This window comes from Lactuca sativa, chromosome 4 (assembly GCF_002870075.4).
Source record: "Lactuca sativa cultivar Salinas chromosome 4, Lsat_Salinas_v11, whole genome shotgun sequence".
NCBI classification, from domain to species: domain Eukaryota; kingdom Viridiplantae; phylum Streptophyta; class Magnoliopsida; order Asterales; family Asteraceae; genus Lactuca; species Lactuca sativa.
Genome location: NC_056626.2, coordinates 246,827,906 through 246,850,022, shown reverse-complemented (window position 1 = coordinate 246,850,022; position 22,117 = coordinate 246,827,906). Strand labels below are relative to the sequence as shown.

The window sequence follows — 22,117 nt, the reverse complement described above, 5'->3', positions numbered from 1 at the left end:
TTTCTAAATTTACTTGATATATATTAAGAATTTCTTAGAGTTACCATATGTATATTGTTTGTAGTATAGGGTTCGAGGATAATAGGTTTACATCTCATTAACGTAAGGAAGATTTTGGGCAAAGCTACGGTTCCCTTGAATAGTGTAGTCTCCGGATCCTGAAGGATTCGAATGTCTCCACTTAACAACCTAGGTTGGTCGTGATCTTCTTTCCAGGTTTCCAAGCACTCTACCTAAGGAGGCGTTGCGCCTTGAATAACCGGACGAGGGTTAGGATTTGGAACAAGGGCTATCAGGGTAGGTTCTCCACCTCAGGGTTGGGGTCAGGGCCATCAGCAAAGCCTTCAGCTTGGTGATCATCCAAAGGGATTTGGTACTCACTCTATGGCTCCTCTCCGAGCCATTCAGTATTGCCGTGGTTAGGGTAGTACGGGTCGTCGTGGAGAAGGAATTCAGCCATAATATCTTTGCGAGAAATGGGGATATAAGAAATAACTAAGTAGACATACTAATTAGATAATTATAAGATGATCTTTATCAGGTACTTCAATATATTATTTAGGGTATACTAGTCACATGTATTTGGGACAGGATAGACCTTCGAATAAGCGATCCTAACTCTAAATCCCCAATCCAACGAGAACAGGAAGTAAAGCAAAGATTCACAGATTCTAAGCCTATGACGTCCTGGATACATATAGTTTTATTGTATCCTCTAGGCAGTTATTGACCTATTGATAAAATCTATTTAGTTCTCAAATAAGTAATTATAATAATTCCAAATACCCCTATGGTATTTCATTGTGGTAGTGTTGGTAAGTTTTTAGACTTGTTGCAACTCCTACGACCATTCCTGGGCATATGGTAATCATTTCTGGGTGAGACATAGTTGATCAGGCTATGTCATTCCCAGTCCTGACTATACATCCCCAAGCCTACTCGTATTGTTCAACAATTACTACTTTTGTCCCATCCCATCGTGATACTGACCCTAGTGTGTGTGTGCACATGCTCTTACTTTTACCGAAGAATTATTTGTTTCTAAAAGTATAGTTGTTTTGAAAACTTTTAAATCAGAGACTTTCGGTCCCAATGTATTTATAGTTTGTATATCTTATGTGGTTCGATATACTGAGTTCACTATAAACAATGCTCTGATACCAATCTGTCACACCCCCAAACCAAGGATGGCGGAAACGTCCAGGGGTGGAGGACTTCATGTACAGTATCACAACAACGTGTATAATAGTGCTCAAAGTAAATACAACCATCATAAATATAATTGAAAAAGTTACATCAAAGTATATGTTTACATGTCTCAAAATCAATTACAATATGATGACAAAAATAAATTGTTGACGGTTTAACGTCCCATCCTCAAAGCGCTGAAGTTTTCCTGTTTCACTGATTTCCTGAGAATACAAGTAGTTTTGAAAAAGAGTGTCAACAATTAAGTTGGTGAGTTCATAAGAGTTTTGTTTGGAGTAAAAACCGTTTTCCTTCTTAAAATCGATGAAGTTTGATTTCCAGAAAATCCAATATTTTCTTAGTTAAGTGTAAACAGAATAATCCTAAATGATACGTTGATGTATTCTAGATTTACCCGTAGATTTCCCCTATAATTGTCCAGCCTATATAAGTTATATAAGATTTAGGTTAGATAAAACGTCGAATGTAATGGGTCCGCCCTAGGTCCACAACCAAACAAGGAACAGGAGATAAGGCGGGCACCACCAATTCCAAGCCAATCCAGACTAAATTCTTGTATGACTCAAGCATATACGCTCAACGATTATAGTTGAAGTCTAACCATATGAAAATCTATTGTGATTATAACCTATACATATCATAGTTCACCGGGGAGTAATAGGGATTAGGGAACCTGAACTATGCATATGAATAGCTTAACAAAAGTGATGGTGATGGTGAGTGTAACCTATACAATGTGTTAATGTGAATATAACCCATACATATCATAGTTCACCGGGGAATAATAGAGATTAGTGAACCTGAACTATGCATATGAATAGCTTATCGAAAGTGATGTGAATATAACCTATATGATGTGTTAATGTGAATATAACCTATACATATCATAGTTCACCGGGGAATAATAGAGATTAGTGAACCTGAACTATGCATATGAATAGCTTATCGAAAGTGATGTGAATATAACCTATATGATGTGTTAATGTGAATATAACCTATACATATCATAGTTCACCGGGGAATAATAGAGATTAGTGAACCTGAACTATGCATATGAATAGCTTATCGAAAGTGATGGTGATGGTGAGTGTAACCTATACAATGTGTTAATGTGAATATAACCTATACATATCATAGTTCACCGGGGAATAATAGAGATTAGTGAACCTGAACTATGCATATGAATAGTTTATCGAAAGTGATGGTGAATTCCTTTCTTGTAATTAAGTTCCTAGAGTAGATGAAACATAAACTATACCTATTATAGTTTATTACATTGTTTGTAATATGTATTTACCATAACTATACCAATTACAACTAACGAGTTCGTTTGTGGGGGTATAATGGCTTAACTATACTTATTATAGATTATCTTAATCGTCCATAGCGGCAATAACTCTTATGTAAGTGTAAGACTTTTAATATTGTGTTTGTTATATGAATGACCCTAAACTATACCTATTATAGTTTATCGATTGATTTCGTGGGAAATGAGCATAGGCCTTACTTGTCATAATTTATCAATATTTATATTTTAATGGATATAGCCTCGTAGTATCGTATATATATATATATATATATATATATATATATATATATATATATATATATATATATATATATATATATATTTGTCATACTTGTGAAGATGTAAATCCATGTGTTTTCTGATGTATGTCTATGTAGGAATACAAAATTTGTCATGTATTGCAGCTACACATAATCAACTAACGATGTATACCTTGCTCGACATGTTACAAGGTGAAATGAAATTTATTGTGTTTTTCTGTTAATAACCTTTTCTGTAACTAATATTGGAAAAATTGTAGAAAAATCATAAAATGTCCAAATCAGGTTCTGTAACTTCTGAGAGTTTGGAAAATGAGTCTAGTTTGTTCATAATTTTTATTATAATTTTTAATGATCTCTAACTTGGGTGAAAAAGTCCATAATCACAGACTGGTCCGGATTGATGTTTGAAATGATAGGCGGTTTTGTAAAAATCACCATAAATTGTAGAAAAATCGTATGGAGATGTGCAAGTAGTCATTTTAAAGCTAAGAAGTGGAACTACATGCACCTAAAACAGTTTTGAAAACAAAAATATTTAAGATGTCCAAAACAGTCCGTGAATGGAGTGAAACTTTTCTGATGAAAGCTGTTAGAAGAATGTAGTTATGTTCTAAGCATTTTAACTTGTATTCCCCCCCTAAAAACTTGAGAAAACGTGAAAATGTAGGGGTATGAACTCACTTTGTGTGTTTTCAGTAGATAAGAGTTGAAGAAGAGAAGTGTTCAACCCAAGAACACTTGGAGAATCCCTTGAAGATTCGAAGCTCTAACACAAATATAATGGAGTTTGTGTAAGACATCCATGATTTGAGTGGAAATAATTGAGATAAACATAAAGGAAATGGATTATGCTTACCAAATGTGGAGGAAAAACTCAAGATCAGCCCTTGAATCTCGAATTTCTAGAGAGAGAAAGTGAGAGAGAAAAGAGTTTGATCTTCTTGTGAAATGAGAGCAAATGAGAGAAAATGAGGAGAGAGGATGAATATCCAGCTCTCAAAAACGTGGGGATGGCTTGTAAAAAGGGGTAAAAGGTACAAGGTATGGTGGGGAGGAGTATGGGTTGTCATGGAGTGGGTATGGGGGTTGCTTGCGTCATAAAGTAAAGCAAAGTCAACACTCCATCTCTTTGTACTTTACCCACTTGCTTTTAATATTTAAATAAAGATTTTTATGAAAATATGATTAAATTGTGAATATTTAGGGTTTATTATGTTAAAATATAATTTTGGGTGAAAACCCCGCGTTAAAATAATTAAAAACGGGCCTTAAACGTAAAACTATGCGAAAACCGGGAGAAATTGAGCTTCCAGCGAGACCTCTCGGTCCTAGGCCGAGGTTCGGTCCCTAGGCCGAGGTTCGGTCCATGCTGATGCTGAGTCGGAAACGAAGGCGCGAGCCAGAAGAAGAAGCGAAGGCGAGGGGCGAGGGTCTGGTCCGAAGGCTCGGTCCGAAGGGTCAGCAAGGAAGCTTCGGTTCGGAGCTTAGGAGGCAAGAATGGCAGAACCGAACGGACTGTAGTGAACAGTAGTGAACAGTACCTTCGGTTCGGTTAGTGAACAGTACCTTCGGTTCGGATCAGCAGCCTTCTTCATCAGGAGGGTTTGGTTCCTAAGAGGGGTTTCGGTTCCTAAGAGGGGTTTCGGTTCCTAAGGGGGGTTTCGGTTCCTAAGAGGGGTTTCGGTTCCTAAGGTCCGTTTTTCGCGTAGACTTCCGTTTTTGGGCTGTTTTCGCCAAATTCGAGGGTCGGGATGCCCCGAGTGATTATGGAAAGTTGGGAGAGATTTCGAGGGAGATTTGGGAGAGATTCCTCGTTCTCAGAGAGATTTGGGAGAGATTTGACGTACTTGGAGAGATTTCGCATACGAAGAGATACGTGAGAGAGATTTCACATACTTAGAGAGATTTGGGAGAGATTTGACGTACTTGGAGAGATTTCGCATACGAAGAGATACGTGAGAGAGATTTCACATACTTAGAGAGATTTGGGAGAGATTTGACGTACTTGGAGAGATTTCGCATACGAAGAGATACGTGAGAGAGATTTCACATACTTAGAGAGATTTGGGAGAGATTTGACATACTTGGAGAGATTTCACATATAAAGAGATATGTGAGAGAGATTTCACATACTTAGAGAGATTTGGGAGAGATTTGACGTACTTGGAGAGATTTCGCATACAAAGAGATATGTGAGAGAGATTTCACATACTTAGAGAGATTTGGGAGAGATTCGACGTACTTGGAGAGATTTCGCATACGAAGAGATACGTGAGAGAGATTTCACATACTTAGAGAGATTTGGGAGAGATTTGACATTCTTGGAGAGATTTGACGTACTTAGAGAGATTTGGGAGAGATTTGACATACTTGGAGAGATTTCACATACTTAGAGATATGTGGGAGAGGTTTCACTGGTGACCTTTTTGAGTGTCCGGCCACGCACTGCAAGGTCCTTAAACCCAGTTAAGCCTTGATTAGGGATCTTGCATACTCCCGGTGAGTATGTAACATTGTTTTATCGGTTTGGCTCTCTACGTACCACTGTTTCAGGTTAAGGAGATTTAGGTGAACGCACTTTTCAATTTATGATCTCTCATTAGAATAGAGAGTTGTTTAGAAGTTACTTAACGTAAACTCTAGTACTCACGGCAAATTGGGTTGACCGGTTTGACTTGTTGACTTTTGTTGACTTTGACTTGACCGAAAATTGACGGTTGTCACAATGTGTCTCAACGGGACCCTCCAGTCCCGTAGCTCGTTGGACCCTCTGGTCCGGTCATAGCTCGTTGGGCCCTCCGGCCCGGTCTGTATCGTTGGACCCTTCGGCCCGGTCTATAACAACATACAACATACACATAGCACATAGCACATAATCTCATACATAACACATAAGACCCTCTGGTCTACACAATATACCACTCTAGGTAAGTATAGTGAGAAGACTCACCTCGATGTCTCGGTAAATATCTGTCTCGGAATAAACGTGATCTAGCCCCCGCCTAATCACACAAAGTAATACACTCATAAATACAATTGCACTCAACCCTAAAGGTCAACAAGGTCAACGGTCAACTTTGACCAGACTCGGCGAGTGCACTAGGGCGACTCGGCGAGTCTATACGTGTCCACTGACTCTCTTGGATCCTCTCTTGACACGCCGAGTACTTCTCTGACTCGACGAGTTCCACCTGGCATGAATCGTGGGGACACCACGACTCAACTCGCCAAGTCTCAAAAACAACTCGGCGAGTTCCGGCTTGACTCAGTCCCCCCTCCCCCGACTCACCCTGACTCACTGAATCACTCCCTTAACTCAGCAAGACCACTCACTGAGTGATTACGGGAAAACTTCATACTACTCCCCGAGTCTGTTCTTCAGACTCGGCGAGTTCATGCCATGCATAAACTCAAACTCACTTCTAAGGTCAGATCTGTTCCATACAATCATAGATCTGGCCTCCCCAAGCATGATAATCACGTAAAGTCCAAACCTTAATGCTCAAACAACATCTATTTGCTCCTATATGATGTTTTAGCCCCATATCTCATAGCCCTTGGTTAAAACTCCCATGAATCCTCATAAAGCTTAAGGAATAAAGCTTCTCTGGACCTCTATGGATCCTATTTCAAGCCTCATCACAAATAGGGACGAAATGGACATCAAATCTAACCAACAAAGGGGTCAAGAAACCCTAAACCCCCATGTTCATCATAACAACAGAAAAGGGAGCCAAAATATACCTCCAAAATGATGCTCTGAGCTCCAAATTCGAAGGATGTCCACCTCCCTTGCCTCCTCTTGGCTAGAATCTCCTTTGCCTTGCCAAACAATGCTTCAAAGGTTAACAATGGCCTCTTCTCTCTCCCAAAACGCTCAAGATCTCTTTAGGATTTCTCTCTGGGGTTGGTGGCCGCAAATGACGGCCATAAGCCCCTTTAAATATGTCTCAAACCCTGGAAATTAGGGTTTCATTAAACAGCGTGGACTAGCTGAGTCCACTTTTGGACTTGCCGAGTCCAGACGCGAACCCGCGTGCAAAACTGCGATCCTACTCGGCGAGTTTAGACTCCAACTCGGCGAGTCTCCTCACATCACTCAAAAATAAAAGAATAAAAATAATACCTGGGAATCTGGGTGTTACAAATCAAAACTTGAGCGCCAGTTGAACTTATCGAGACTCATCAGCAAGAGTTATTTTGAAGATTATGATACTGATTCAGTGGGTGGTAGTTGTTGTAAATTGGTATATAATAATAATTAAATAAATTGTTGTTGTTAGTTTGACAAGTCTTTACAATGTGTGGAAGAAGAAGTTGTGTGAATATACAAAGATGAACATGGCTTACTTCTTGATAATGAAGCAACTTCAACCAGAGATGCAATGTAAGTTTCTGGAGTCGAGGGCATTTATGTCTTTTGCACATTACAAACAAGGCGCTTCTTATTGTTTTCATTTGCTAAATTTCAGGTATGAGCAGGCTAAATTCATAGAGAGAGAAATGGAACAAATGATCGAACAAATAAAGTCTATTATTCAAACTCTTAATGTCAATCAGGTTATTTATCTTTATTTATTTTTTATTTGGCAATGCAAAAAGCAGCTTTGAAAATTAAAAAAAATGATTAATTTGAATATGTTTATGTTGGATATAATAATAGGCGGGAGAAGTTGAAGCAAGTGATGGTATGGGTATGGCCCCACTAGATGTGGTGGTTCAGATCCTTAACAGTCAACTCAGTTCATTAATGTGGATCGATGAAAATGTTGTATTTATATATTTAATTTTGTAATTACAAAAATAACAACTTACTTTGAAAATCAGAAATATAATAACTAAATTATAAATTATAAATAATATAAACATATTGCTGGTTCCACAAACATCCTTTTGAAATTCAATCCTTCTTTATTTTTATTTTTTTAATTTCCTATCAATTTTGGTCTCAGTGTCGTCAAATTCAACATTTAACTGTCAAAATTTTATAATGACCACAGGGACCAAATTTGTTATTTACCCTAATATGTGCTATTTGTTTTCTGTAAATTAACCTTTAGAAAGTTTTGAATTTTTAGTCATGGATCATGCTCAAATGATTATTATGCAAATATTGTTATTATGTTATTATTGTTATTATATATCATTTAAATTCAAACCCCTTTAAAATCGATATCTAATATCAATATATTTGTTAATTTGTCAATTTTTCAACTTACTCTAACACAATTATAGGGATTACACGGATATTTATACCATACAATCAGGGATTTAATTTCTGAATTCCTTAATCATTACCCTTTTTATGAAGACATCCATAAAAAATATATCTATTATAAAGTGAAGTTCTTATTTTCCCTGAGTGTACGGTTTATATCTGCAGAAAATTTGTCTTCAGCTATTCCTTTCATTGTGAACAACAAATAAGATAACATCAATGTTAGTTTTTATTTACTCTATAATTTTGTATTATGTTCATCTTTTTCCTTCTATTAGTTCATCTACATTATTTGTATCTTATTCTGTAATGACATCAACATTTGATTGTGTTGGCATCTACTTTGTTCAAAAAATCATAATTATCTTTGCATAATATGGTTGTATATAATTATCTTCTTCTGCCAGCCTAAATATTTTCTCCTACATGCTTTCATAATGATTATCACTTATAATCATTCATTGTGTTAGGGCAACTGCAAGTTTTATAAATATTTTCTCCTACAAACCCATGGGAAATTTGTGGTCTTCAAATCCTAATTTTTAACATCTACCATTACGGGGAAGAGGAATAAAAATTCAATATTTCTACTATTTTGCGCAATTTAACAAATGAAATCAAATTATTGAAACACAAACTTAACAAAGATTCATACATTTTTCAATGTCGAATCCTATTTTTTTTTTTATGTTTTTCAGCACCAATTTCAGTATAAAAACAGAAACTTAACAAAGATTCATACCTTTTTCAATGTCGGATCTCATTATTTATTTATTTATTTATTTTGTTTTTCAACACCGATTTCAATATAAAATGTAAACAAAATGATTTGTGTTTCAATTAATAAAATTTAATAAATATATGATGTTTCATAACTATTTTTAATCATTAATAGTATTATATTGCAGGAAATGAATATAGGTAATAAAGTTTACCTCAAAAAACATTGAACGCATTGATGATGATTTACATATCAAAGTGCGGATGGTAAAGATGTGGAACTTTATCAAGAATAATACAGTTTTATCAATTGAAATGATCATAATGGACGAGGAGGTTGGTTATATTGTTTTTTTTAATATCCCACTAAATATTACATACGTTTCAAGTAATTAATAGTTTTTTTTAATTTAACAGGGAACAAAATATCATTCTCGTGTTTTCAATCAAAGTTTTTTCAGATTTAGTGATCTTTTAAAGGAAGGTCAAATATATATATATCATTATAAAACCCAACATGATGTCTGTCAAAAATGGTTTTAGTGCTACGGGTCAGAAACAGACCATCACTTTAAATTGGAAAACCATCGTTATAAAATGTGAGGATTTTTCAGGTCCGATGAAAGGTTTTGTGTTCGTTGATTTTAATTCTATTATCGAACAAAAATGCACAAGAGACTCATTCTTTGGTTAGTTATTAAATTTTATTCCAATCATTTTTATAACCTGTGTGATTTATTATACATGTTACTATTTAACCTAATCTTACTTATTATATTTTATTAAACTTGTCGTTACTTAAACGTATGTTGCATTATATAAAATAATGACTTTTATAAAATATGTGGATTTACATTTGTAATTAAATACTTAAAGTTCACAAATTTAGTAAAAATAGAAAACATATCCTAAGAAAAACACCATCATTGAACGGATTTTAAGGTTATTGTCAGTAAGCCTAAAAAAACATATGACGCAGTAAATCAATGTAAAGTTTTGAAAAAAACAGACGAAAACAGCAACAACTTCTATTAATCTAACGAAATTAAAATCATAAACGATTAAGAAATAGTAAAAAGCAAGAGTTTTAAAAATCTTCATTTCTAATTAAATATTTACTATTTATTGTATAATTAAATACATAGAAATCAAAAAGTTATTAAAAAATACAATATAAATTTTCTAACTTAAGATATATTATTTAATAAATAATTAAATTTTAAATTCTATTTAACATTAACACATGTGGGTTCCACGGGTTTTTACCTGGTTATAATATATAAATCTATGTTAGGATGCAACTTTATCGGTAAGAGAGGTGGGTGTGGGCAACGCCCACACGAGTTACTAGACTAAAAAACAAAAAAAAAACGTCGTTACCAAATGTGATGGTTGTAACAGGAAGTAACGCGAAAACCTTTAACATGTAATAACTGGAGGGACAGCGGTATTCATTGGCGATATACGTGTTATGAGGAAAATAACGGGAGTGGGCAACAAAATAAAAGTAATTGTTACAAAATATCTCGTTCACGCGGTGGCTTTGGATCCACGTAATAAAAGTAATTGTTACAAAATAGTGAACACACAGCACAAGTTTTGTAAACAAAGGCCGTCAGGCGTCAGCTACGTACTTGTGTGGTGACAGGCATTTAATTTCCCTTTGCATTGTCTGCACTAACACGCCACTTGGCCCCAGTTACAACTACTTCACTTTTCTACTTTCTACTACGTAAAGCCAATAAATCATGAATTACTATGCGAGTTATTTCTATAGGAGGAGTCGTATTACTCTTATGTGAAAAGTAAAAACAGTTATATCAACCCTATATTTAATATTTTACTTAGAGTGCATTACTTAAAGATAACGTTTATGTATATTTATATATCTCGATTTATGTCTAAATTTTAAAGTCAGTGTTCTATTTCGACAACATGTAATCCGTTCATGAGATATTGACATATACATCAATACATCATTTTCGTCTAAAATAAATGTACTTATCTTTTGTAAAACCTCAAACACAATGTTGCACAATAAGTTAAGGTTGGAACTTGAGGTAGTCATCCGTTTGACGTATGCACATTATATTTCTTTTTTTATTTTTCATTTTTCCCAAACCTATTATATAAAAAATTCATTTTTACAATCCTCTGAACCCTATCGATTTTGTTTTTAAAAAAATATTAAAAAATTTAATAAATTAGAAAAAAAAGCCTAAAACTAAAACTAAAACTAAAAACATTTGTCATTACAAAAAAAAATCACACACACAACTGGAAATTAAAATCCTAAATATGATAATTAAAATGATATTTGAATCAACTCGTTATCCTGAATAATCATTTACATTATGGTAACTTAGTAAAAGATGTGAAAGATATATGGTGGATAACCTATTGATCTATGTTTAAATTATGGCGCTACTCAACCAAAGGCGGTTTTAGTACAGGGCACGTAGTGGCACGTGCAACACTGTCTTCTCCAGACGCAGTGTAAAAAAATAATTTTTTTTTCTACTATCATGCAACAACTGATTCTAGGGCATGATGCATTATAGTCTCATGTTTACAATGGGGATTAATCGGTGTGCGAGAGCTGACCCAAAAGCTCTAGTTAGATAAGTTTCCTTTAAAAAAAAAACTCATTATCCTTAATAACCACCGTGGCAACTCAAAAAACTACCTTCTAGAATGTTGTAATTAAATCATGATTTGCAAGGTTAGTGAATGACAAAATTATGAACTTAATGTGGAGTTGGATAGAGTTTTTATATATAGTCAGAAAAAGGATTTTTTATTTAAATATAGCCTTTAACAATGACTTCAAGGCTGTTACCAACCCAACAAAGTCTCATCCGTCGATATCACTAACCCTAATAACCTTTTAAATCACTTTAAATTATTGTTTTTTTTAAACAAACGGATATTATTAAATAGTAAGAAGATAGAAAATTGAAAAAATATATTACAAAGAATTTAAATCCAACATAAGATTCTTTAACGAAGAAATTCAATTTTGTGTAATAATAACATATAGAGATAACCCAAAACATGATCATGCAAACCCTTTCGAGACATGATTTTTGCAAAGTTGACATCTTAACCGAATCCACCCAAGAAAAGTCACTCACTCATGATGGCAGATTCCACCACCTAGTAATCTATAAAGGGTAGGGGTGCAAATGATTGTCAAAAGTTCGATTCGAAGCCGATTTTAAATGAGTCAGAGTCGAGCTTGAGCTTCATATTAAGCTCGTTTATTAAAGGAGCTCAAGCCTATATACGATTAGTCTCGTGAGCCTAAACGAACCTATATATAATATAATTTATTATTATTTTTATATATTAAAATAAAAACTACTTGGGAAATTAGAGATTCAGAGTATTAATAAATGAGTTTCTTAACGAGCTCAAATCGAGCTTAAGCTTATTTAGACACGTTATACAAAAACAAGCCGAACTTGTATAATTTTTTACGAGCTCGAGCCGAGCTCAAAAAAAGAAAGCTTGAATCGAGTCGAGCTTGAGCTTGAGTCTCTTATAACTTAAACGAGCCCGAGCCGAGCCTGACCAGGCTCGGCTTGGTCAGGCTCGGCTCGGCTCGTTTGCAGCCTCAAAGAAAAATGAGCAAAACTAGACGAAATACACATAATAGGGTTGCTTATCAATTTCCTCTAATTGCCGTGTTTGGTTCTCGGTTCTACCAGGTTCAACTTTCACAGTGTTCCGTTTTTACTCGAAATCGGACTAGAAAATTAAAGACATTCTAATTTAAAACCCATTATCCAATCCCTAATCAGAATACACTATCAATCCTACCACTCTATTTGTTTCTCTCTTGTCCTACTTTTGTTAGTATATGGTGCTACCTAACTACATTACTGATACTATGCCCGGTTTTCATTTATTGTTGGTCCAAAGTCGACACCATCATGCCATCAATGAAACTTATTATACATACCCACACGTATACATAACTGTTGTCATTTATGATGCTTGAAAAAACTAATTGATTAATGTATCATATCATTTTTACTTTTGATATGCGTGTTCAAGCATATGGCCCAGTAAATATAAAAACATATTATTTGTAGTTTTATACCTCTCATTTTATTCATATGATAGAAATTAAATTAACTTATAACATAAAAATTTCCCACAATTGTTTAGTTCTTTGAATAAATGACATAATAAATCTCCCCTCTCTATGACCAACGGTATCTCCCATTTATAAATCTGTCAGTAATCTTGCAAAATAAATTTCAGTTTTCAACAAATAAATTCTAGGAAACTCCTCTTTAAGAGTAACATGATCAATCCAAACCCCATTGCAAATGTTGGTTGAACATTTGATTTTGAAAGAATTTAAACTTCCAATACAAGAACGAATCTCACCTTAGCACCTAAAAATTTATCTCACTTCACCCAATTTTGTTCCTTTTTCATCGATTTCTTTTCCCTAAAAATTTTTTACAATCTACTTCACACAGATTCCATCGATTTAATCATTTTATCCACCGTTTTAAAAATAGACATATAACTTATAAAATGATCAAAGTTTCATTTTTTATTAGTTACTTACAATTTTAAGACGTATAAAATAACTTTTTAGTTTTTATAGTAATATTGTAATTTAATTATAATTTTATTAAACCTCAATAAATACAAGACGACAAGGAGTTCTGTGGGATATAAAAAGTTCGCCCAAAGAAAAAAAAATTAAAAAATTCGGCACATGTGTATGTAATTTCTCATTTATGTTTAATAGTTCATAACTATTTTGTAATTTCTCATTTAGTAAGGGAAATTGCTTCCATAATTCTTGATCAGAGTTTTTATTTAGAATGATGACACATACGGTAATGTATGTATCCTTTTGGCCTTGGGAAAGAAAATCAATAATGAAGTATTGGTTAGTATGGCCAGGAAATCCTACACAATTGGAGTGAGGTCGGGTGAGTGAGGTAGATGACAATTGATCCATATTATTGTCCATTGTGCATTCATAAGACGATTTGTCGATATTAGCAGAGACTTCAATATAATTTATGTGAATAAGCTAGTTAGTCTTTATTTGTTGATTGTTTGGTCGTATGATTCGTTCTTATGACTTGTATTGCATGTTGGCGGAACAGTGTAGGACTAAGTCTGACGGATCGGCATGAGATCATGAGTCTTTTGGCGTCGACGAAACAGAATGAGATTGTGAGTCTAATGGATCAACATGAGGTTGTGAGTCTGATGGGCCACCATGAGGTCGTGAGTCTTCAGGCGTTGATAGAACAATGTGAGACTGTGAATCTGGAGAACGGTGTGAGGTCGTGAGCCATTAGGTGGTATGTATTGTATGTGTATTGAAATATGGTGTATACTAGAGAACTAAGTTTTATGCTTACGTTGTTATGTTAAATGGTTTTCAGGTTGTTCAGGTGTGTAAGGGAATGGCACGACGTGATTGTACATTCACATCGGTATTATATTACTGTTTTGAGACTTCCGCTGGTTTTTATGACTTGGCTCCGGTTTAACGTTAGATTTTTTTATTTTGCAAATGGATGTTACGTTGTTTATTCAAAGCATTGGTTTTGGATATTTAATCTTATTTGAAGATGAAAAGTTCATTTGAAAATTGGGTATTAGAATATATATCTATTTGTATAATTAGATGATGAATTTTAACATAAAGCTTAAATTTTTCATGCTCCCCATATTGTTATTCTATTGAATTTATATTATAATTGTGATGACGGTTCAAGCAAAGCATTGATTTCACATAACTCGAGAGTCGAGTCAAAGAAGCTTACTAGAAAAAATGTTGTGATCCTCTTTTAAATATTGTAAACCTTTATGTATTTTTCATCATTACAAGTTTAAGATCTAAGATCTGTAGTTTTGTAATTATTTCTATAGTTTTTGCAATTCTATCTTGCTTCTTATTAGTGCTCTAAAAATATATCTTAATGTTCCAAAAATAAATAAATAAAATCTACGTTTTATTTTTGATGATGAGAAAAAGCCTTCTGTTAGATTGTTTTCAAAATCAATCAAAAGATAACATCCAAACTTCAATTTATTTGTATAAATCTAATTTTAGCTTTTATATGATTTGATCTATAATAATTTCATTGAATTTTTTTAGACTAATATCTTTCCATCAATAATTAATAGTATTCATTTTGAAATTAGTAGACTGTATGACCTTTGGTTAGCAAACATAAAACCTTCCATCTCTATTGAATATTTATAATCCAATGCTTGTATATTGAATATTCATAATCAGATAAAAATACCAACACATGTTTAAATTTTCATATACAAAATCTACAACATTTAAATATCACAATGATGGATCCGTGAAGTAGGCAGTAATAGCCTTCAAGTTGCCATTTAAAAAGTTCTTTTCAACCTAAAAAATCAATCATATACAATTATTATCACTACATATATATTCATTCAATCATATACAAAAGTAAAGTTACCTCAAGTTTCCATGGAGGATTAACAGAAAGTGACAGCTCAGCTAGTTGATTGATGTCAACATTTCTTGGAAGAAACATAACGATTCTTGGAGCTATTTGTTTCGCCACATTGAAGAGAAATTGTCTATTATAAGTCAACAAAAGTACATTAGTATTTCAATTTTGAAGCATTTAAATATAAAATAAAAAAGCAAAATAGCTAGAAGTGAAACCCGTTATGTGGCTTGAGCATAGTGATGATGTCAAAGTTTCTTGCTTTAGCATAGTGGGGCCCACCCCAGGGTGGAGACAAGAACACAGTGTCTGCCTATAATTTAAAAGGTTAGATGCAAAAAAAAAAAAAAAAAAAAAAAGGAATGTAAATATTACACTTTGGTACCTTTAAGTTTTGGGCTAAAATGAAAGAGTCGCCTGTTATAAATTCTATAAGATGTTTGACTCCATAAATGGATGCATTATGTTGAGCATACTCGATCTTCTTTGGATCAATATCAATTGCAATTGTGTGGATGCTGCTGAAATTAAGTAAAAAAAAAATATATATATTATTTAACTTTTATAGAAATTAATTATAAAAAACAGATAAATGAAAGTACATTGCTATTTATGGAAAGGGTATAAAGATTTTATAGAAACCGAGTAAAATTGAACTTACTTTGATGCAAATCGGATGGCATTCCCACCAACTCCAGTAAAACAATCAACAATGATTCCATTCCGACATCGGAATGCGTGATGCCGTGCTATGCATTCCGGAGTTGCAGAAAACCAACCTTCTTCATCCATTTTTATTCCCTCATCATATTTTGAAAAAAGCAAGTATCTTTGACACCAATACTTGCTAATAATTGGATCCATTGACACCTCAAATTCAACCTCTGTGGAAAAAAAAATAAAGTGCTAAATGCAAGAAATAACTACATTTCTTTCCATTTGTTTGTGTATTATAAATGAAAGAAAGCAAGAAACCCTCTTTTTTTCTGAAAAAAACCCCTCAACCTTCTAACTGTTTCCAAATAAACACTCAAGTTTTTTAGTTTTTCTTGAAAAAGCCCTCACATTTTACAAAGTTTTTCTTCGGAAAAAAATGACTAAAAGGGTCAGATGGGAAAAAAAATGAAGAACAAAAAAAATGCAAGGTGTTTTTTCAAGAAAAAACTAAAGTAGAGGTTTAATCCGGAAAAGACACAAAATATAAGGTCTATTATGAGATTAACTCTTCTTTCTATTACAATACTTTCAGTTTATTTCTTATTATTGCCTATAAAGGTGTGGCATTTTTGTCATTTTGTCACCTTAATCAGGTTTAAAAGTCAATTACGTGCTTAGTAAAAGAAACCTTTATTGTCAACAGATGATTTCTTGTGTGCCTTTGTTCGTTTCACTTTCTTTTTTCTTTTGTAAACAACATCATCAGCTTCAGTATACAATTTCTTTGGTGTGAGATGCATATTTCCATCATCTTCTTTGCTACTCAAAAGTTCATTTAATTTATCATCAGAAAGAGTAGTTGAAAGCCTACAATCATGTTGCAAAACACCTGAATTTTCCTCTTTGATATCATTTTTAATAGCATAAGCTTCATCATCTATTTTAAACACCATCTCTTTCATCTCATTTAACACATAAACAGAATCTAAGTATGCCATTTCTGGAGGTTGTTCCCATGTTGACTCATGTGTTCTACTATTGTAATAGTAGTTTCTTTCATAAAACTCATCCCAATATATCATCCAATCTCCAGATTCATCATTTCTTCCACTATCAATTGTATCATCAATCCTTTCATCTTTTGGATTCTCCCTTTTGTCATCAACAATCATATCACTACAAGTTCCACCATTAACATGTTCTGGAGTAGCTTCCATTTGCATGTCATCTTTTAAAGAAGCTTCATCTCTAGTTTCTTCATGTGTATGCAAAACTTTCTTGTTGACATACTTTCTATTTCCTCTGACCTTTCCATTTCTCTTCTGGAAAACCGAATTAAGCATCATTGTAAATAAAGGAAACAGTAGTTAGTTTGTAATAAGTAATAAACATTCCTACATGGATATAAAGTGAGAACTATGAAGTATGAACCCCTTAACTTATTGATTAACCTTGTATCATTTCAACAAGCTAACTAATTACAGATAAAAGAAAAATACATACATCATGAAACAAAATTTAGCAAATAAAGATTGCCAAGATAGCAAAATCAGTGTGTGTGTGTGTGTGTGACAACTAACAAGTCTCTTCACCTCAAGTTGAAAAAATTTGGTTAACCTTTTCACCTTTGTGATTTGAATATGGTTATGAATGCCTCCAAGTTAAGGAAATGTGATTGCAATGTCTCCTAGATAGTGTCCAATAGCCACCAGACAAAATTGCAACAAAGGAAACAACAAATCATTCTAAAAAAACATGAATTGATGATTGATTTAACCACAAAGAAACAAAAAGAATCATGCAAAAAAGATATACCTTACCTCCTTGTTTGTGCAGAAGGAAAGAGGAAGCCCTAGTTCATTCATCTGCCTAGACAATTCAGTCTCAACAGATACAGAACTACTTTCTGAAACACACAACAAGATATAATCATGAAATTGCATTTTTGTTAGAACATAACAAGCATAAAATATCCCAACATTGTATCAAATCAGAACCTGTCTTGCTTGAGCTAATGGCTTCATCCATGGCTGTTTCCTGCATGACAAAAGTGTTAAGTTCAATCAACTTCCATATTCAAGAACTATCGACCTTACTAAGAAATGGAGGGATTAAATGAAGAAACAAACTTACTTTACATTCTAGATAAGTTGAATCATATGGCATCCCGGTATAAAGATCGACCCTGTAACAACACAGATAACAATTAGGCATAAATATCGACATAACTAAGTTTCCACCATGTATTGGAAATATGAAATTAGAAATACCCTTTTCACATCCATCAAATTCTTTAGGTAAAACACTAAATCATACCAAAAGTGGATTTCGGTGAGCTTAAGGAGGGATCCAAGTGCTATAATTGCTGGAGAGTCTTCAAGTTCGCCTTTATGATCGCCGTCTGCCATAAGTTGGAGAATTGGGTGTTCTGTATGAAGTAATCGATGTTATACAAAGAAGAAAAGAAAAAAGGGGGATGATATACAGGGAGATATATGACATGTTATTGTTATTGGAAGTGAGGGAGATTTTACCGAATCTGGTTTGGTCTGAACTGTGAAGTGCGAACCCTTTTTTCGCCTCGTCGTTTTTATGTTCCAACTAAAACCTCAATAAAACCCTACGGCCTCTGCACCACGTTGGATGCAGATACATGGTCATTATTATTTTAAAGCATAAGAAATTAGAGCAAGTTAAACAAACGGCAAATATGGTTTGGGATAATCGTTATAATTTTTTTTTTTTTTTAATTTGCATAATGCTCAAAAGATGTTTTTTGTGGTGCATTTGGTCTTTCTCCGGTAGAAATTGAGTAAACTAATCTTTATAAACCAATTTATTTATAAAAATATATATATATTTTTTTTAGAAATGATATTTTTCTTCGGAATGTCTTATTCCAAAGTATTTATTATTGTTCCGAAGTTGTTAATGGTTGGTAGGAATTATGTCTGGAATTTGACACCCAGTGCATTCCAGACTGAAAAAGTGTAGTCCGGAATGGTCTTAGATTCCAAAGTGTTTTTCCAGAGAGTTAAAATTAGGGTATTTGTGTGTATTGTTCCATATATTTAACATATTTATTTATGTGTTTGATACTTTCCTTACACCTTCCAGAATGAGTATATATACAAGATTTTTTCGAGTGTCAATTTCTAGTGGAGGCAAATGGCAGCGTATCAAGGGATCTACGCAATATATTTCTCCAGACTATACATGTTTTGGTGTAGATATAAGCAATGATATCAACTCCGTTTGGTTAATTACGTTGGTTGCTTCACTAACCAAATATGTTTATCTTTTCAATGTTCTACATTAAATGTAGTTATGTAGATTCTTGACAGTAGTGATGTCGGATATTTTCTTAATTTTGTTACTAGTATGTCTCCCAACAAAATATAATTGTTTGTTGTTAATAATGTTATGGAAAGTGGTATTCATCGATTTGTCAAGGAAAATCATTCAGATGGAAATAGGTCTTTTGGTGTTGTGTCACACCCCCGAACCAAACGGTGGAAACGTCCAGGGGCTTGTGTGTGACTTCATCTTGAAATATCATTACAGTGAATATAAATGAAACATAACATCATCATCACCATGCATAATATAATACAACCTCCATTGTTTACATCAAGTACAATCTTTTAAATTTCATGACCAAAACTGTCACAACTAGGAATTTTAATGCTTTTTGTAAACATTAACAATGACGACATTTGTGACTAAAACTTGAAAACATGCATGATGTTTATTCAATGACAACAAAATTCCATCAAACACTCTATGCAAACACTTCAAATGGTCAACAAAACATTGGAAACCCTAAAAATCCCGATTTAAGTCCATTATAGACTAGGATTTCCTTATTGGGCCTAATGGACCAATAAGCTTCTAAATTAACTATTGTGGGCTTAGAACTCTTAAATGGGCTCTAATTGGACCCATTTTCACGAAACTTAACATTTTGGGCCATAATGGGCTTCAAATGGATTTAGTTTACCTTCAATGGGCCTCGTTGGGCCATAACAAATCTAATTAGCCCTAATGGGCCATAAACCCATTCTTTTATTCTTTTTTAGCAGTGAACTATCTTAAAGGCCCAATGGGCTTCATGTTTTCGAAACAAGAACAAGAATGGGCCAAACTAATTCACTTCTCTTTTCCTTAAACCCATTCTCGACCATATATATGTTGGATAAGGTGTCTAAGTCCATAACTATTTCTGGTATGTACTTGACCCGACCCGGCATGGTCCATTTGGGTTGCATGGCACCATGCAATTGGATAGACTAAATGAGAGAAATAACATTTGGAGATTATTAATATATTATAAGTTCTAATATATTAATAATACTATTTGATTAGTTTGATCAATAATTAATTTAGAATTAATTAAGTGGTCAAAAGAGAACTAGTTAAATATATGGGTTGATTATGTAAATCATCTATATCTTGTATAGTGGGCTAAGAGGCTCCATGGATTATCAAGTTGGGTTCTACCCATAGGATGCTCCATGGATGCTCCATGGGAGTTACAAACCCATGGGTCATGGAAATGAAGAGTCATGACACATTAGGGTTTACATGGTGTAACCCTAGATGTGTCAACACTATATAAGGATCCCATTCTCCACCAAAATCGGCTACACTATAGAAACAAGAGGGCTTGGCCGATTTCAAGAAGTGTGTGTTCTCTCATAAGTTTTTCCAAGAGCATTTGGTGTTGTGTGAAGCATTTGAGGCATCACATTTGGGGTGCTAGGCTCACAAGGTTTCAAGGAACACAAGCAACAACAAGGTAAGTTATTCTATCTATTATTCAAGTTAAAATTGTTCCCCATGTATGCTAGATAGGAATATAACCTTGGAATTCAACTTTGCATGATAATTAGACAAACATAGATCCAAGGTTATTAGGGTTGCATGTACACTTAGGAAGTGTTAGAATGCTCAAAACCCATCAGTGGTACAGAGTGCAGAATTTCGACTTCAGTTGCTGGAAATGGATTTGAAACATTACCCTAAATTGTTTTGGTACTTGAAAACTTGTTTTAGAAGGTGTAATGTCTTTTCTAACTCATTTACAACAACTAGTTATCAAAATTACAAAGATTAAATGTGATTTTGATTCTTGAAGGTGTTCATGTTCATATTCATATTCTTGTTCTTATGATGTTTAGATGATCATAGGAATTATTTGTAACCTATGTGGTAGTTTAATTCTTGATCATAATGTGTTTTAATGGAATCCATAACTTGTCCTCAAGTTATGGAAAACCAAAAGTCTCTTGGATTAAAAACCATTAAAAGAACACAAGAGTTAGGAAAAATGAAAAGTCCTCATTTCATTACTTTATTAAACTCATAAGTTACAAGAAATAAAAGTTTTGAAAGTTTACAAAACTTGCCCTCAAGTTTTGGAACAAGTAAAGTTAAGTTAAAACTTTAGTTCCAACCCCTAGAATTTTAAAAGTTAAAATTCAACCCTTATACTTATATTATTATGATTTAATAATTATATATATATATATATATATATATATATATATATATATATATATATATATATATATATATATATGTATAAGAACAAAGTCGTCTTACTGCTAGTACGCCTCATTCACGAAGCCGGTCTATAAGGTGGGTATAAGGTTGTTGCCTATAAAATGGTGACTTAATGGGTGTCCACTCTCACCCACCGCTTGCTTGACCGGTGGAGGGTCGTTAGCCGAACGGGTAAGACAAGGACTTACAAATTCTCATTCAAAGTATGATGAATATTATAAAGTAACTAAATGTTTTATTAAATTCCCAATCTTAGTTACTTTAGGAAAAATGTGAATAAGGTGCTATTCCATGAAATTACACTTTACACTTTGATTAAGTCGTTGGTGGAGCGTGTGTGGTTAACCGGCACACTAACTTGGACTTAACAAGGTAGGTAAAGGGTGACTTAGGGTTTATTATAGTATCGATGGAGCATGTGTGGCTTACCGGCACATCGATTGAGTGATAAACTTTAAGGGTACCAAGTGATTTGCATGGTTACTTCACACCTCGTTTTGTGATCCTCGGTATCCCAGTCACAAAACTTGGAGGGCACACTCGAGATTGAAACATGCCTTTGAAAAGTTCATTGAATCTCAAAGAATCTAGGAATTTCTAAGAACCATTCAAAAAACCTAATACTAAAATATTGCGGTTTTCGTGGTGGAAATTGGTGAATCGTCATTCACCTACCTTTCAAATATGATATAGCTTAGAT

The 22,117-nt window shown here is 33.8% G+C and overlaps 1 protein-coding gene across 4 annotated transcripts; it reads right to left on the bottom strand.

Moving 5' to 3' along the window:
* Positions 1-14,922: 14,922 nt before the first annotated feature.
* LOC111911430 (uncharacterized) lies at positions 14,923-18,524 on the bottom strand. Of its 4 annotated transcripts, none has more exons than XM_023907205.3 (11): positions 18,387-18,524; positions 18,169-18,280; positions 17,986-18,037; positions 17,850-17,889; positions 17,673-17,758; positions 16,541-17,174; positions 15,857-16,079; positions 15,581-15,716; positions 15,414-15,508; positions 15,202-15,325; positions 14,923-15,128 (listed from the first exon to the last, which is right to left on the bottom strand). In XM_023907205.3, exons 2-11 carry the CDS (start codon positions 18,258-18,260, stop codon positions 15,060-15,062), a joined length of 1,551 nt encoding a protein of 516 aa, XP_023762973.1. In that variant the 5' UTR covers positions 18,261-18,280; positions 18,387-18,524; the 3' UTR covers positions 14,923-15,059. The 4 variants fall into 4 exon arrangements, with proteins under 4 accessions (XP_023762973.1, XP_023762974.1, XP_023762975.1 ...); XM_023907206.3 differs by having other exon boundaries at positions 15,581-15,713; XM_023907207.3 differs by lacking the exons at positions 17,986-18,037; positions 18,169-18,280; positions 18,387-18,524 and having other exon boundaries at positions 16,541-17,539; positions 17,668-17,758.
* Between the last annotated feature and the right edge of the window lie 3,593 nt (positions 18,525-22,117).

Excerpts from the sequence above, each read along its gene's own strand:
- LOC111911430 (XM_023907205.3), bottom strand. The coding sequence starts at position 18,260 with ATGGCAGACGGCGATCATAAAGGCGAACTTGAAGACTCTCCAGCAATT. Across the intron at positions 17,890-17,985 it reads CAACTTATCTAGAATGTAAA|GAAACAGCCATGGATGAAGC; the intron begins GTAAGTTTGTTT and ends TTTGTCATGCAG. Across the intron at positions 15,509-15,580 it reads TTTTAGCCCAAAACTTAAAG|GCAGACACTGTGTTCTTGTC; the intron begins GTACCAAAGTGT and ends TTTAAATTATAG.